The sequence below is a fragment of the Pelophylax lessonae genome, assembly GCF_965119305.1.
Source record: "Pelophylax lessonae genome assembly, chromosome: 10".
In the NCBI taxonomy this organism is placed as follows: Eukaryota; Metazoa; Chordata; class Amphibia; order Anura; family Ranidae; genus Pelophylax; species Pelophylax lessonae.
The window spans coordinates 11375035-11393994 of NC_138777.1; the positions used below are offsets into that span (position 1 = coordinate 11375035).

The window sequence follows — 18960 nt, forward strand, 5'->3', positions numbered from 1 at the left end:
GACCCCTGACTGACATTTTTGACACTTTTGGGGGTACCAGCAGTGACATTACTACAGTAATCAGTGCTATATATATGCACTGTTACTGTAAAAATGACACTGGCAGGGAAGGGGTTAACTTTATTAGTGATCAAGGGGTTAAGTGTGTCCCTAGGGGTGTGATTCTGACTGTCAAGGGGCGTGGCTTGTGATGTAACCACAGAGACATACGATCCTACATAGCAGGATCGTATAGTCTCTGCAGTTACACCAGGGAGAATGACAGATGGTTGTGTTTACATCAGCCGCCTGCCTTTCTCCCTCTCCAGGGGGATATCGCGAGGGACCGACGGACATCGGAGCCGCTGGCCACTCGCGCTGGGAACAAGCGGGGGCGGGAGCGCACCCCCGGTGGCGCGCGCTCGCCCCCTAGAGGCTCGTGGGCGAGTGACGTACCGGTACGTCACTTTGCCCAGGAGGGGCTGACCGCCGCAATATATGTACTTGTGGCGGTCGGCAAGTGGTTAATGGGCACAAATAGAAAATCGTTTTTTAACTTTTCAGAGCCGAAAAATCGAAGGAACAGTTTGGAAAATTCTGCCGAACGAACGATAAATTGAAAGGTTAATGTGTTTCTCGGCCAAACTGTTTGCACCGGGCATATGTGAGAAACTGAACGAAAAACGGGTTCATTTATGTCGAAATTTGGTCATTACATGATGGCACGATCGTCTGCTCTCACAGCCGATTTTTCGAAAATGATTTTGAACGATTTTTCGGCTAGTGTATGGCCAGCTTAAAAGGTTTTTATATCATTTATTAGATATACTGTATATGTGAAGGGGATCAATTATTGCAAACCGCTTTATCGCTATGTTTTACTATCCTAAATGCTCTGCTTCTTTGTATAGAGTACTTTTATACACTCACCGGCCACTTTATTAGGTACACCGTTCAATTGCTTGGTAACACAATTTGCTATTCAGCCAATCACAAGCCAGCAACTCAATGCATTTAGGCGTGGTGAAGACAACTTGCTATGGAGCAAAATCTCTCAGGAACGTTTCCAACACCTTGTTGTATCTATGCCACAAAGAATGAAGGCAAAAACCCGCTTCTAGCAAGGTGTTCTTAATAATGTGGCTGGTGAATGTAGTTTTGCATGTACATTGGGGGGGGGGGGGCATGTATTGTAGATATTCTAGCACAAATTCCAAAGTGTCATTAGGGGATATTTAGTAAAACTGGAGCACACTCTGCAGACCAGAGCTCATAATACTCAGCATGATGGCCAGGCAACTAGCATATTCAGAAGGAGGGAGAACAATGGCATCCCCCAAATTACTCTTTGGTTTACATTAAGACAATTCCAAGCAGAAAGTGGAAAGCCTGTTTATACGCCAAAAGTTCAGCAGCAATCAGTTGTGTAACGGCTGAGTTATTCCAAGGACACAGTTTGGTTTGGTTGACCTTATGCTGAGGGGTACATTTCCCCAGGCTTTCTATATATTGGATATAGATAGTGTAAATGAATAAAATAATAATAAAATAAATAATAAATATTTTATTATTTATTTAAAATAAATAAAATATAAATAAAATAAATAAATAAAATATAAATAAAATAATAAATAAATAAAAAAATTAAGAATAAAATAAATAAAATATAGATGGTGTAAATCACCTGATTTACTAAGGTGACATGAACCTGTTTTTACTACAAACATCTGAATGAGTTCAATTTTGTTTTCTTGTTAAATTCCTTTGTATATGATCACTACACTGTACATTACTCTCCGGTAAATCGGGACCTATATCCCCTTCATCATGTCTGCATGTTTAATGTATTTATGGTGCCATCTAGTGGCCAAAGTTTTGAGCAACTGCATTTCTTTCCCAACAATAGTTCCTCTTCCAAATGCACCTCCCAGTGACACATGAAGACATTTTTCATTTTTTTTTTTTTTTTGTATGGATCAATACATTTATTAATGATTGCGATTGCATATTTTGTAAATAAATGACACAAAGGGGGCCAACTGTGAAGCAATACGCATAGGGCTTCGGGTCACCAGTCTCCAGATCATCTACTTTTATGTTAGCACTACCTCTTCTATTCCAACAGTTTTAGCATATGTACTTCTTATTTTTATTGTTATATGGTCCGTGCGGCAACGTCATCAGTAGGTTTTTGGGGTGGGTTTTGATGGGCACAAATTTGGTTATTATTATAGTATTTATTTCTGCATCTAGCACATATATTTTACACTTTACGTATTCTATTCAGTTGGTTGTATACATTATGCATGTTGTGTATACTGCTTGCTGATCTGGATCAGTAGCACTCAGGATTCAATCTGTTTTTCCTCTTATACTTTCTCATAGGGGGGATCTGTGGAGGATGTGTCTGATTGGTTCATCTGATACTGACCCCGGCTTGGAACCTGACCTTGCACCTGCTACAGATTCTGTACCTGATCTGCCCAACAGCTGCTGACCCGGCCTGCCCGGCTTCAAACCAGACCTGAGCTCCTGCATCTGTTCTGCGCACCAGTATGCAGCCCCTTTTACTGTGCACCTGCCTGCCCACCAGTCTGCTGATGCTGAATTCGGCTGTTGTTCCAGTGACGGGTCCCCTGCCTGTCATCCTCCAGAGGGAACCAGCGGCTGCCATTCACCTGTACAAGCATCCAACAGACCTTGTCCTAACTGTTCATCCTATAAGGAGCCCAGGGCTAGATGTGTGGGATAGGCCATCCTCAGGCTCCCCTGTCAGGTATATTACCAGGGGTGATCCTTATTTGCATAGTGTTTTGTCATTTATAATAAAGTATTATTTTATTTTTTTATCGATTTCTGTGGTCTGGACACTTTTTCTAGGGCGTAGATTATTTTCTTGTGTGTTCAATGTTCTATTGTGGCTTCCCATGTCTGAACAATCGGTGGTTCTAGTTTGTTCTCCAGTGCAGGGGGTCTCCAAACTTTCGAGGGCCACATTGTATATTTTACAAATATTGACAGGTCAAGAAATGAATGAATAAAATTGAAATGAATGAATAAACACACTTCAAGAAGTAACTTAATATCAGAATTCCCCTCTTCCACACCAGAAGCCTCACCATCGCTTTAGAACCCCTCCTCAACGTCAATAAGAGTCTCCCTTTCGTATCAATGGCAATAAGAGTCCCCCTTTTATATCAACGTCCATAGGAGTCCCCCTTTCATATCCGAAGTCCTTCATCATTTCAGAGCCCCCTTACTAATAAGGGTTGCCCCATACTTTGGGGTCCCTACCAGAGTTCCCCCATACATCAAGATTGCTATCAGAGTTCCCCCTAACACCAGGGTGCCTATCAGAGTTCCTCCATACATCAGGGTTCTTAGTAAAGTCCCCAATACATCAGGGCCTCTATCAGAGTTCCCCCTTACATCAGGGTTCCTCTCAGAGTTCCCCCATACATCAGGGTTCCTATCAAAGTCCCCCACACATAAGGGTCTCTATCAGGGTCCCCCTTTACATCAGGGTCTCCATCAGAGTTCCTCCATACATCAGGGTTCCTATCAAAGTCCCCCATATATCAGAGTCACTATCAGAGTTCCCCCATGCATTAGGGTCCTTTATCAGAAATCCCCCACACATCAGGGTCCTCAGAGTTCCTACTTAAATCAGGGTCCTTATCAAAGTCCCCCATACATCAGAGTCACTAGCAGAGTTCCCCCATACATCAGGGTCCTTTATCAGAAATCCCCCATACATCAGGGTTCTCAGAGTTCCTCCTTAAATCAGGGTCCTTCTCAGAGTTCCCCCTTACATTAGGGTCCCTTCTCAGAGTTCCTCTATACATTAGGATTCCTATCAAAGTCCCCCACACAGAAGGGTCACTATCAGAGTCCCTATCAGAGTTCCCCCTTACATCAGGATCCCTATCAGAGTTTCCCCATACATCAGGGTCCCTATCAGAGTTCCCCCATACATCAGGGTCCCTATCAGTGTTCTTCCATATATCAGGGTCCCTATCAATGTTCCCTCATACATCAGGGTCCCGATCAGAGTTCCCCCATACACTGGGGTTCCTATCAGAGCTCCCCAGCAGAAGTGGAGACCTTAGTGTTCTTCCATGCAGCAGGGTCCCTATCAGAGTTTCCCCATACATCAGGGTCTCTATCAGAGTTTCCCCATACATCAGGGTCCCTATCAGTGTTCTTCCATATATCAGGGTCCCTATCAATGTTCCCTCATACATCAGGGTCCCTAGCAGAGGTTCCCAATACTTTGGGGTCCCTATCAGAGTTCCCCCATACATCAGGGTCCCTATCAGAGTTCCCCCATACTTTGGGGTTCCTATCAGAGCTCCCCAGCAGAAGTAGAGACCAATGGACCTTCATCTTCAGTCTGCTAAGTCTGAGGATACACCACTGACTCTAGCTGCAGGCTGTATAAAATCTTGTAGTGGGCCGTATGTGGCCCCCTGGCAGTAGTTTGGAGATCCCTTGCTCTAGTGTGAAGTGGAAGAGGATGAGGAGATTTTACAAGAGTAGCAGTTAACAATAAATGTTATAATTTGATATTAATAATTTCTCCTGCTATTCAGGTGACAGTTCTTACCCGCTAGTGATTTCATCGCTTCTTATGTTCTTGCTGAGGACATCGCCATCGCTCATGTATCCCGTGGCATCGACGTTGACGCTCTCCATGTCCAAGTCGTCACATTTATCAGAGAGGTCGCCGTGGCCCAGGTTACCTCCTCTGTTAGCCAGCTGCCTCCTGAGAGGCGCAGGGTACATGTATCGCCCGGACTCGCAGCTTATAAAGCGGCTGGCGCTGGCTCGTGGAGGGTACCCGTTGCCCATAGAGGGGGCATCGCCTGCCTGCAGACGAGGGCTGGACTGTCCCAATCTCCACGTCAAAGGAGTTGGTCGGGAGGCTAGGCCAAGGATGCTGCGGCCACTGATTTCAGTAGTCACGTTGCTGTCAAATGTTGTCTCCAACGTGCTGAGAAAAGAGAAAAAATATAAGAATTATAACACATTATTGATCTGTTACAGTCCATTTATTATAAGTAAAATTGTCCAACAATAATTTTCCCCAACCAACAAAAAAAGGATACAATAAGCAGACTACAAAACACACTCACAAAGCTTTAAAAAATGCATTCCTGGAATAAATGTTCATTATTTTGATGTGATGAACACCCACACAGGAAGAAAATTGCTGTACTTCCTCTTATGTGTGGTTCCTATATTGTCAGCGCCATCTAGTGTCCATAATGTTTTTTTTTTTCCTTGGAAAAATGATGGCCACTAGGTGTCAGTGATGATATAGGAATTAGGGATAAACTGATTATCAGCAAGACCGATATATCATGGGCCGATATGCACTTTCCCCGATATATCGGTATCGGCCCCGGAACTGGCAGATATTACCCACCACAGGGTGCCAGACAGCCAGCCACCCACCACAGGGTGCCAGACAGCCAGCCACCCACCACAGGGTGCCAGACAGCCAGCCACCCGCCACAGGGTGCCATACAGCCAGCCACCCGCCACAGGGTGCCAGACAGCAAGCCACCCACAGGGTGCCAGACAGCCAGCCACCCACCACAGGGTGCCAGACAGCCAGCCACCCACCACAGGGTGCCAGACAGCCAGCCACCCACCACAGGGTGCCAGACAGCAAGCCACCCACCACAGGGTGCCAGACAGCCAGCCACCCACCACAGGGTGCCAGACAGCAAGCCACCCACCACAAGGTGCCAGACAGCCAGCCACCCACCACAGGGTGCCAGACAGCAAGCCACCCACCACAAGGTGCCAGACAGCCAGCCACCCACCACAGGGTGCCAGACAGCCAGCCACCCACCACAAGGTGCCAGACAGCCAGCCACCCACCACAGGGTGACAGCCAGCCACCCACCACAGGGTGCCACACAGCCAGCCACCACAGGGTGCCAGACAGCAAGCCACCCACCACAGGGTGCCAGACAGCCAGCCACCCACCACAAGGTGCCAGACAGCCAGCCACCCACCACAGGGTGCCAGACAGCCAGCCACCCACCACAGGGTGCCAGACAGCCAGCCACCCACCCACCACAAGGTGCCAGACAGCCAGCCACCCACCACAGGGTGCCAGACAGCAAGCCACCCACCACAAGGTGCCAGACAGCCAGCCACCCACCACAGGGTGCCAGACAGCCAGCCACCCACCACAAGGTGCCAGACAGCCAGCCACCCACCACAGGGTGACAGCCAGCCACCCACCACAGGGTGCCACACAGCCAGCCACCACAGGGTGCCAGACAGCAAGCCACCCACCACAGGGTGCCAGACAGCCAGCCACCCACCACAAGGTGCCAGACAGCCAGCCACCCACCACAGGGTGCCAGACAGCCAGCCACCCACCACAGGGTGCCAGACAGCCAGCCACCCACCCACCACAAGGTGCCAGACAGCCAGCCACCCACCACAGGGTGCCAGACAGCAAGCCACCCACCACAAGGTGCCAGACAGCCAGCCACCCACCACAGGGTGCCAGACAGCCAGCCACCCACCACAAGGTGCCAGACAGCCAGCCACCCACCACAGGGTGACAGCCAGCCACCCACCACAGGGTGCCACACAGCCAGCCACCACAGGGTGCCAGACAGCAAGCCACCCACCACAGGGTGCCAGACAGCCAGCCACCCACCACAAGGTGCCAGACAGCCAGCCACCCACCACAGGGTGCCAGACAGCCAGCCACCCACCACAGGGTGCCAGACAGCCAGCCACCCACCCACCACAAGGTGCCAGACAGCCAGCCACCCACCACAGGGTGCCAGACAGCAAGCCACCCACCACAAGGTGCCAGACAGCCAGCCACCCACCACAGGGTGCCACACAGCCAGCCACCCACCACAAGGTGCCAGACAGCCAGCCACCCACCACAGGGTGACAGCCAGCCACCCACCACAGGGTGCCACACAGCCAGCCACCACAGGGTGCCAGACAGCAAGCCACCCACCACAGGGTGCCAGACAGCCAGCCACCCACCACAAGGTGCCAGACAGCCAGCCACCCACCACAGGGTGCCAGACAGCCAGCCACCCACCACAGGGTGCCAGACAGCCAGCCACCCACCCACCACAAGGTGCCAGACAGCCAGCCACCCACCACAGGGTGCCAGACAGCAAGCCACCCACCACAAGGTGCCAGACAGCCAGCCACCCACCACAGGGTGCCAGACAGCCAGCCACCCACCACAAGGTGCCAGACAGCCAGCCACCCACCACAGGGTGACAGCCAGCCACCCACCACAGGGTGCCACACAGCCAGCCACCACAGGGTGCCAGACAGCAAGCCACCCACCACAGGGTGCCAGACAGCCAGCCACCCACCACAAGGTGCCAGACAGCCAGCCACCCACCACAGGGTGACAGCCAGCCACCCACCACAGGGTGCCAGACAGCCAGCCACCCACCACAGGGTGCCAGACAGCAAGCCACCCACCACAGGGTGCCAGACAGCAAGCCACCCACCACAGGGTGCCAGATAGCCAGCCACCCACCACAGGGTGCCACACAGCCAGCCACCCACCACAAGGTGCCAGCCAGCCAGCCACCCACCACAGGGTGACAGCCAGCCACCCACCACAGGTTGCCAGACAACCAGTCACCCACCACAGGGTGCCAGACAGCAAGCCACCCACCACAGGGTGCCAGACAGCCAGCCACCCACCACAGGGTGCCAGACAGCCAGCCACCCACCCACCACAAGGTGCCAGACAGCCAGCCACCCACCACAAGGTGCCAGCCAGCCAGCCACCCACCACAGGGTGACAGCCAGCCACCCACCACAGGTTGCCAGACAACCAGTCACCCACCACAGGGTGCCAGACAGCAAGCCACCCACCACAGGGTGCCAGACAGCCAGCCACCCACCACAAGGTGCCAGACAGCCAGCCACCCACCACAGGGTGACAGCCAGCCACCCACCACAGGGTGCCAGACAGCCAGCCACCCACCACAGGGTGCCAGACAGCAAGCCACCCACCACAGGGTGCCAGACAGCAAGCCACCCACCACAGGGTGCCAGATAGCCAGCCACCCACCACAGGGTGCCACACAGCCAGCCACCCACCACAAGGTGCCAGCCAGCCAGCCACCCACCACAGGGTGACAGCCAGCCACCCACCACAGGTTGCCAGACAACCAGTCACCCACCACAGGGTGCCAGACAGCAAGCCACCCACCACAGGGTGCCAGACAGCCAGCCACCCACCACAGGGTGCCAGACAGCCAGCCACCCACCCACCACAAGGTGCCAGACAGCCAGCCACCCACCACAAGGTGCCAGACAGCCAGCCACCCACCACAGGGTGACAGCCAGCCACCCACCACAGGGTGCTACACAGCCAGCCACCCGCCACAGGGTGCCACACAGCCAGCCACCCACCACAGGGTGCCAGACAGCCAGCCACCCACCACAGGGTGCCAGACAGCCAGCCTCCCACCACAGGGTGCCAGACAGCCAGCCACCCACCACAGGGTGCCAGACAGCCAGCCACCCACCACAGGGTGCCAGACAGCCAGCCACCCACCACAGGGTGCCAGACAGCCAGCCACCCACCACAGGGTGGTGAGAGTACAAAGTTAGTCAATTTGTGTTTATTGAAAGTTTTAAAATTCCTAATTTCTGATCTTGTTGCTATAGGGCATTAGGAGAAATAAAGAAGGTGAATATCCCAAACACTACAAACACAGCAATAAAGACCTGATAGGGGGATCAACCCACCACTCCTCACTAGTTTTCGGACAACAGAATGTAGAATGAAAGGGGTAATCAGGATCAGAGGGTACCTGTGTGTGACTTGGGTTCCCCTGAGGCTGGACATGGTCTCCTCCAAGTTTTGTCGAAGGTCAGCAATGTTTTTCACAGTTCTTAATCTCCGGGTTTCAGGATCTTCCCCTGGAAGCACAATAGAGGGTATACATTACTTGCTATGCAAGGCCGTTGAGAACACGGGAAATACGCAGTATTTTATATAATCAGGATGGATCCAAAAAAAAAAAAAAAGACCAAAAAGGTTTCTACTGCAGCCGAGGCGCCCGCTGAAGTTTTAGCTACGCAGCTTAAGGAACTGTATGATACTGAAACAATGAATCCCGAAACAAGACTCTTTCCCGGTTAAGAAATATTAATTAATGTGGTTGTAAAAGCTAAAGGTTTTTTTTTTTTTAACCTTAATGCAGCTTTTCCTCTGCACCCCCCCCCCCCCCTAAGGACTTACCTGAGCCTGAACTCGATCCAGCGCTGTACCATGGCACTGCTCTCTCCCTCCTCACTGGACTCTGTGAGAGCTGCGGAAGCCATTGGCTCCTGCTGCTGTCAATCAAATCCAGTGAAAAGGGAGCAGAGGGCGGGGTCAAGCCACGCTGCCTGTGTCAATAGATGCACCATGTTGACTGATTGAGTGGATAATCAGGGCCGTCTTTAAGGCAGAGCAAAAGGGGCAGCTGCCCCGGGCCCAGTCATTGTTGTGGGGCCTAAAGCAGCTGCCCCTTGAGCCTGCACTGCCTGAGAATAGTTGATAAGTGGATTTGGGAGGGCCCAAGAAAATTTTGCCCAGGGTCCAATCAATATTAAAGGCGGCCCTGTGGATAATGCATGCCTTGCTGCCTTTAAAAGAACTGGGGATGTCCGAAAATACTGCAGATAAAAGGAAAAAAAAGGGGGGGGTGCGTAGGCTTAGCACATTATTCTCAATAAATGGCTTTATTAAATAAAAAAAAGGTAAATATACTCACAAACCAATGCTTGAATAAATTAGTTCGATCGGCTAATGCGTTTAAGGTTCTGAGGAAGATGGAAACCTCTAAACTCATTAGTCGATCAAGCTAATCCCATGTGACATGCACATATCTACATGGACTTAGCCCCCTTTCACACTTGTGCGACTTGTCATGCGATTTAGGACTGCAAAAATCACATGACAAGTCGTTCTCCATTATTTCCCAATGAGTACCGTTCATATCTGTGCGATTTGAAGTTGCACCGATTTCAAAGTAGTCCCTCTACTACTTTTGCACAATTTTGATGCGTTTTGAGGCCAAAGACATTCAAGCCCAGTCAAACTCGCATCAAAATCGTGGCAACAAAGTCGCAGTAAAATCGTACGACTTTGAAGTGTGTAAGGGGCCTGAAGCAGAAGACTTTTATGAAAAGCATTTATTCAAGCATTGGTTTGTGAGTATATGTATCTTTGTTTATTTAATCAGTTGCCAACCAGCCGTCGGTTGGTTCCTGCAAATTACGGTGGCAGGTTCCTGGAAATTGCCATACCTGTACGCCGGTTCACGGGAGCCATCCTGGGGGGTGTGCCCACATTCGCCAGCAGGGAAGCTGATTCACTGGGCCGGCGGCTGTGATTGCCACCCGGCCCCTGCAATCACTCCCTGTGGAGAGAGAGCGGCGGTCTGCTGTTGTAAACACAGCAGACTGTTCTCTCAGAAATCAATACAGAGCTCCTCCTATATAGGATCACTGGTCTCGGTGTTGATTCCATAAGCCCATCCCCCTCACAGTTAGTAAACACTCCCTTAGGCTCACATTTAACCCTTTGATCACCCATAGGGTTAACCCCTTCCCTGCCAGTGTCATTATTACAGTAACAGTGCATATGTATAGCACTGATTACTGTAGTAATGTCACTGGTACCCCCAAAAGTGTCAAAAATGTCAGCCAGGGGTCCGATCTGTCCGCCGCAATGACGCAGTCACGGTAAGAAATCGCAGATCGCCGCCATTACTAGTTTTTTTTAAAAAAAGAACATAAATCTTTCCCCTACTTTGTAGACGGGATAACTTTTGCACAAACCAATCAAAATACACTTATTGGGATTTCTTTTGATTAAAAATATGTAGCAGAATACAAATTGGCCTAAAATGATGAAAACATTTTGATTTTTACATTTTTTTTTTATTGGGAATGTTATATAGTAGAAAGTGAAAAAAAAATATATATACACACATATATATATATATATATAGACACACACACACACATTATATTGTATACACACATATATATATACATATACACACACATACATACACACATATATATATATACATATACACACACACACACACACATTATATTGTATACACACATATATATATATACATATACATACATACATATATGTATATATATATTATTTATTTTTCTCAGAATTGTCGCTCTTTTTTTGTTCATGGCGCAAGCAATAAAAAAATCACACAGGTGATCAAATACCACCAAAAGAAAGCTCTATTTGTGGGGAAAGGACATAAATTTTATTTGGGTACAGCGCCGCACGACCGCGCAATTGTCAGTTAAAATAACGCAGTGCTGAATCGCAAAAAATGGCCTGGTCATTTAGGGGGAAAATCTTCCGGTCCAGAAGTGGTTAATAAAGCCATTTATTGAGGGTAATGCCCTAGGCCAGTGATGGTGAACCTTGGCACCCCACATGTTTTGGAACTACATTTCCCATGATGCTCATGCACTCTGCAGTGTAGTTGAGCATCATGGGAAATGTAGTTCCAAAACATCTGGTGTGCCAAGGTTCACCATCACTGCACTAGGCCTACGTGCCCTCCCCCTTTTTTGCCTTTTAAATACCTCCTGAAACCTGACTGGAATACCCCCAGGACATTGCTAGGATGTTGCTAAGAGAGGCCTAGTCTTTACTGCTCACCTCCTTAACAAGAGTGAGCTCTTAAACCACTTGCCGACTGCCGCATGACTATTTACGTCGGCAGTCAGCCCCTCACAGGCAGAGCGACGTAGGGCTAAGTCGCTTGCCTGTGAGGGTCTAGGGAGCGAGTGCACGGTCACGGACCCCCCCCCCCGCGCGTGTGACTGTGGGACCCGATGTCCGCCGGTCACTCAGCGATCGTCGGTGCAGAGGGAGAAAGGCAGCCGGCTGATGTAAACAAAGCCGCCTGTCATTCTCCCCTGTGTAAGAATGGAGATGATACGGTTCTACTATGTAGGACCGTTGATCACTGTTCCTACACCTCAAGCCACAGCCAATCACACTTAGAATCACGCCCCTAGGGACACACACAGCCCCTCCCTCTCAAAAAAGTTAACCCCTTCACTTCCAGTGTAATTTTACAGTAACAATGCATATATATAGCACTGATTACTGCAGTAATGTCACTGGTAACCCCAAAAGTGTCAAAAATGTCAGTCAAGGGTCCGATCTGTCCGCCGCAATGTCGCAGTCCCGCAAAAAAAAAAAAAAAAAAAAAACCGCAGATCGCCGCCATTACACGTTTAAAAAAAAAAACAACAATAATGACAAAAATCTTTCCCTTACTTAGTAAACGCGATAACTTTTGCGCAAACCAATCAAAATACGCTTATTGCGATTTTTTTTACCAAACATATGTAGCATAAAACAAATTGACCGAAAATGTTTTACATTTTTTTTTGGGGGAAAATGTGAAAAATATTGTTATTTTTGCAAAATTGACGCTCTTTTTTTTGTTTATAGTGCATGATCAAAAAATCGCACAGGTGATCAAATACCACCAAAAGAAAGCTCTGTTTGTGGGAAAAAAAAGGACGCCAAATTCGTTTAGGTACAGCGTCGCACGACCGCGCAATTGTCCGTTAACCTCACGCAGTGCCGAATCGCAGAATATGCCCTGGTCAGGAAGGGGGTAAAATCTTCCGGGGCTTAAGTGGTTAAATCTCTTATCTACCAGTCCTACTATACAAAGCTGGTTGCTAGATGGAAATTTGCTATGATGGCTTTTTTTTTTTTTCATACAGAACAGCAAGGATATGAAAAGTAAAAACACAGAAGTATGACCTTAGTGCAAACGCAATGAACTCAAAACATGTTCTCACTGAATATTGACTGTACTTTCCCTTTAAGAAGTCTGTACTGGGATTCTGACAGATATTCCAAACAGAAGTCCAGGAAAGGAAAATATTTTTAAACATTTTGTTTATTTATTTTTATATTGCTGAACATAATAAATAAAGAAAACGTATCCAAACCAGCACACATTTCTCTCCAATTCTAAACAGATGGGGGAGGAAATCCATTCTGCAGACTCTCACACAACTTTAAAGCGGAGTTCCACCCAAAAGTGGAACTTCCGCTTTAGGGAGTCCTGACCCCCCGACATGCCACATTTGGCATGTCATTTTTTGGGGGGGGGGAGCGGGTACCTAGTTTTGACAGGTACCCGCTCCCACTTCCGCTCGGAGCGCCGCGGCGCCCTGAGCGGAAGTTCTCCTCTCCCCTTCCCTCCCTGCAATCTTCTGGGACACGTCAGAGGTCCCAGAAGATTGCCGGCCAATCACGGCGCGCAGCGCGACTCGCGCATGCGCAGTGGGTACCCGGCTGTGAAGCCGCAAACTGTAACAGCCGGGTGCCCACAGCAGTGATGCCGGCGCCGAGGGAGAGGATCGAGGCTTCCGGCGGCCGCATCGCTGGACCGTTGGACAGGTGAGTAAATGGCTGGAACTCCGCTTTAAGGCCTTGTTTAAACTTGTGGTCGGGGGCGTCAAAAACGCACGGCTGAGCATTGTTTTTATCTCTCCCCTTTAAGCTGCAAAGGTTTACTGAACGTGACCCATTCACCTGAATGTTGACAGAGATTTTCTCATTTATTTTGTTTTACCTAAATCAACAATCAAGAGGAAATTATCCTCAAAGTTTTGGTATAAATCAGAGCTTTCATCTTTAGATCAAAAAGGACCTCAGGAATATAAAATAAGAGGAAATCTCCCAAAGCACCCCAACTGTATGTGTAGCACTGCCCCCTAGAGGGCTGCTGGATTGTTCACTTTGGGATCCCCCTGGGTTACCGTTAGCAACTGCAGCATGCACAATTTAACTCTTTACTCAGTCAATGAACAGTCTTGTTTTTGTGGTTTTATTTAAATTAGGGATGGGGGAAGGGAAGAGTGGGATACTCCAACTATGAACTATTAACAATGGATGAGGACTCCTGTCTGAAGATGTAGCCAGGCTGCTGATTCACCTTGCCACTAGATGAATTTAGGATTAAGTGTCTGTGCAGATGACTTGTTAGGATGAATTATCTTCAGGATACACACCTAGTACCCCCTTTCACTCCACCTGCTGATAACCCGTCCTCTGACTATTCTACACTGGGGTGGCCCCCCTCAGGTCAGGCTCCTAGACACGATCTCCTTTACTCACGATACTGTTTTTCGAGGGTCTCAAGTGTCTCTACTCCTCCAGTCAGCTCTCATGGACCTCCGGGTTCACTCTCTAGACCAGATGAATCATATACTGAGCCCAATGAGCAGACGCAATGGGGCCATATGGCGCCATTTTTTAAACTGAGGCACTCGGTCTCAGCACAGCGACAGCACCTCGTTGTCACATCACTAGGCAAGACCAGACCCCAGACCACTCTACAGCCTCTGACTACCCCCTGCACCATGTCCCCAGCCTCTGACCAGACCACCCCCTGCACCATGTCCGCAGCCTCTGACCACCACCTGCACCATGTCCGCAGCCACTGATCACCCCCCGCACGATGTCCACAGCCTCTGACCACTCCCTGCACCATTGTCTGCAGCCTTTGACTAGACCACCACCTGCACCATGTCTGCAGCCACTGATCACCCCCCCACACACCATGTCTGCAGCCACTGATCACCCCCTGCACCATGTCTGCAGCCACTGATCACGCCTGCATCATGTCTGCAGCCACTGATCACCCCCCCCCCCGCACAACGTCTGCAGCCACTGATCACCCCCCGCACAATGTCTGCAGCCACTAATCACCCCCCGCACCATGTCTGCAGCCACTGATCACCCCCCCCCGCACAACGTCTGCAGCCACTGATCACCCCCCGCACAATGTCTGCAGCCACTGATCACACCCCGCACAATGTCTGCAGCCACTGATCACCCCCTGCACCATGTCTGCAGCCACTGATCACCCCCTGCACCATGTCTGCAGCCACTGATCATCCCCTGCACCATGTCTGCAGCCACTGATCACCCCCTGCACCATGTCTGCAGCCACTGATCACCCCCTGCACCATGTCTGCAGCCACTGATCACCCCCTGCACCATGTCTGCAGCCACTGATCACCCCCTGCACCATGTCTGCAGCCACTGATCACCCCCTGCATCATGTCCACAGCCACTGATCACCCCCTGCATCATGTCCACAGCCAATGATCACCCCCGCACCTGCCTATTTAAAGCCCTGTTCCATGTGCCCCTTTTATACTTTGAGCGCCTTCCGCTCCAAAGGTCTCTGCACAGCCCTGATAACCCCCATAAAGCTATCATAAAACCGATTACTTATAAGATAATATTATATATCTACCTATCTCTCATATATTTATATTAACTGTATTTTGAGGGCAGCTTTCTGATTGAGCCTGATTGGTGGTGAAGGATCAGCACAGACAGTTCACAATGCAGACACTGGGAGAATAGACATTTGTTGCTGCTCAGACCAACCAGATTCTGGTGATCATGTATGGGAGCAGAGTGGAGGGATGATGGGACCCCCACATGCAGGAAGTAAAGTACATTACAATGCTGGTCATTGATGAGACTCACCAGACAGATCCTCCAGACAGGCCGTTCCTGGTTTATTATACAGCGTTGGTTCCATGTGTAATCCACCTGAACTGCTCTCCACCGAAACATTCCCTTCACTGTCTGCCTGCGACCTGAAACAAAGCAGACACAATGAATAAACTTGCAGCAGATTCATCCTACATAATTCATTACAGTTATCTTCACACTGTCACTTCCACTCATCCCGGCCATGCCAGATCCATGCCGAGCGCTGCCCATGCCAACGCTGCCCGCTGGCAATGTGCACTAACCGACGGAGAGGCACCAAGGGTTAAAAGAATGGAGGGATTCCGACCCGATGCATTACTAGGATTTTCATTTTTGGGGTGGATAAAGAGAGAGAGAATCTCCATGTTTTACTACTATTTGTGTCCCCCTTGTAGAGATTCCACCTCACTTCCTGGTCCCTGGGGCAAAATATGAACAGAGAACTGAATACCAGATAATGTTTGTCTGAAAAGTCATTTGTCGATGTGTTTTTCTGTTTACTGGTTTGTTTTTCTGTATTTTCATGAAGACAGTTTTTTGGGTGATCTCTCTAATCCTTTCTAGCTGACAGTACAGTCAGCACTCTTGCTTTAATGCCATGAGAGACCATGTCACAGGATAAGACACAAAGTATAACTAAAGGGGAAACTTTTTCCTTTCGTTTTGGATAGAGTGGAGAGGGATTAGAACCCCTGTCAGTTTTTATTGCTGTCTGTGCCCCCGTTGAGTAGAATTCAGCCTCTCTAGTTGCACTGGTTACCATTCTCATTGAACGTGAAAGTAAAAGAAAATACCAAATTTTGGGTTGTCCCCAGAAAAGTAATAGAGGGGAAATCTAATGGGGACACGGATTCTGGTGACTTGGGGGGGTCCCCAAGGAATTCATTTAATTTGCAGAGATTTCCTCTAACTTCCCGTTTGGCTGTTGGACAGAAAGTGAAGGGAAATCTCCTCAATGGGACACAGATGGCAAAAAAAATATCTCCCATGGGTTATAACCAGTGGCGGCTGGTGCTCCATGGGCCGGGGGGCGGCAGATGGACCGCACCATACCCCTCCCCCGGACCACAGGAGATAGTGTAAACAAACTATGGAATATATACTGGAATTTTCTTTTTTTTAATACTAGTAATGGCGGCCATCAGTGACTTATAGTGGGACTGAGATATTGCGGTGGACATTCAGACACTGAACAACACTTTTGACACTTTGTGGCAACCAGTGACACTAATACAGTGATTGGTGCCAAAAAATATGCACTGTCACTGTACTAATGACACTGATATTTCACCAAAGACCCCCCCCCCCCACTCCCAGTGGGGCTCCTTCAAAAATTGCAAAAAAAAAAATTGAATTGTAAAAATAAAATAATAATAATAAAATGGTAAAAGATAACAAAAATAAAAACTACTGACTCCTCCACTACCCTATTGACACGGTCTACACCATTACTGACACCATCCACTGCCCTACTGACACCATTCACTGCTTTACTGACTGACACCATTCTCAGTCCGACTGACACCAGTGGCGGAACTACCAGGGTCACAAAGGTTGCATTTGCAACTGGACTCTTGCGTTCCTGCCACTGTGGGAGGGCCACATGACAGCAGGAAGGGAGCCTTCTGCAGAACATGTAAAAGGGTCCCGCTGCGGGACCACAATAAAGGGCCCCATGACAGGAGTAAAGGGCCCCAGGATGAGTGGGAAGGCTCCGGGTCCCAGAGGAAAGGGCCCCGGCTGGGGGTCAGGGGGAAGCCCTTCATGGTTTCTTGCACCAGTGCCCTGAAAGTTCTGGTTATGCCTCTGCTGGGGGTGGCAAATTAAAGCAAACCTGTTGCTTTGCTCTGACATGGTTGGTATAGATATTCTGTATGTGTAATCCGTTATAGGATTTTGTTTGACCAGTCTTGAAAATCACAAGCTAAATGGCCAACATAGTGACACCACTACCCAATACTTATATTATTATATTATTATTTTATTATATTATTATTTATTATTATAATAGCGTTCCTGTGTAACCTCTCCCCCTCCAGCTCAAAAACAAATCAGTATCATTTGCAGATTCATTTAAACTGATGCCATTATCAACCAATCAACTTTAATTTTATGAAAAAAAATCAAAGAAGAATGCCGATTATTCTTTTCAGGTAAATAACTCCACTCCTGTGATCATTTTTTATTTTTCATGAATCACTAGAACTGTCCAATGAATAGGCAGCTGACACAGAATGCTGAAAACCAAATCAGGAAAAGTAGACTTAACTAACTCACAATTCTTTTCTGCATTCCAGAAATATCCTAGAATGACATTCAGATAATCCTGACAATGGTCACTGGAGGGCGCTGTGGCTCAGTCTGAGCAGACGATGTCTGTTATTAGGAGTTCTCCTATTTACACAGGTTGTTCGGATTTCTGGTCTGTAGCAGAGGATTAAACATTGTATTTCCTACCAAGCAAACCCTCCTTCTCCAGGAACTCCTACCCACCCTGTAACTATCAGCTTCCCAAGGCCCTGCAGGTCATTCCAGACCCACGTCCCAGTGCAGCATACCTAGAATCCCTGTAGCAGTCCTATTATTATTATATAGGATTTATATAGCGCTGGCAGTTTACGCAGCGCTTTACAACTTGTGGGTAGACAGTACAACTACAATACACTTTAATATAGTAGGAATCAGAGGGCCCTGCTTGTTATATTCTGATATGTGCAAAAAGCAGGTCTGTCCAGTATCTGTAAACCCTTCAAGGGTTAAAGCCCTTACAATAAAGCTGGGGTCTCCAACCTTTCTAAACAATGGGCCAGTTTACTGTCCTTCAGACATTAGGGGGGCCTGCCTGTGGACATTGGGAGTAGAAAAGGTCCTGACGACGGTAGTAAAAAAAACAATGCCCCATCTATGCCCCCAGTGGGTGGAATTCTGCCCCATTGTTCGTGTCATTGGGAAAAAATTAAAGGGCCACATCTGACCCCCGGGCCTCAGTTTGGAGACCACTGCTATAAAGTATTGCTAAAGCCAACATTTTAAATTTGAGTTTTGGATATTGTACAGAAGGGTAAAAAAAAAAAAAAATACCCTCCTCAGGTTTTTTCTTTTCACAATCTGTGTCCCGTTGGAGAAATTTCCTTTTACTTCCTCTCTCAGAGACATAACAGGAAGAAAGAGCAAATCCCTGAAAATTGAAGGGTATTTCAGCTTTAACAAGTCTCTCCTTTGGAAGATTTCCGCTCCAAACTTGACTAAATTTTGGATTTCTCATCACTTTCTGTCTCGGTGGACAATGGTCACCAGGATAAAAAAGAGGGCAAATGTTCCCAGCAGGGGCACAGGCAGTGATAACAACTTGACTGACCAACCACCCCACCACAGTACAA

At 48.6% G+C, this 18960-nt stretch overlaps 1 protein-coding gene across 4 annotated transcripts in view; it reads right to left on the reverse strand.

Moving 5' to 3' along the window:
- The window catches only part of NAV2 (neuron navigator 2), a 713755-nt gene that overhangs the window by 135091 nt on the left and 559704 nt on the right, over window positions 1-18960 (reverse strand). For all 4 annotated transcript variants that reach the window (XM_082270274.1, XM_082270271.1, XM_082270272.1 and 1 more), the window contains 3 exons: window positions 15572-15684; window positions 8814-8922; window positions 4586-4972 (listed from right to left, as the gene is read on the reverse strand). In XM_082270274.1, coding sequence (XP_082126400.1) covers window positions 4586-4972; window positions 8814-8922; window positions 15572-15684 — 609 coding nt within the window. The remainder of the gene's footprint in view (window positions 1-4585; window positions 4973-8813; window positions 8923-15571; window positions 15685-18960) is intronic.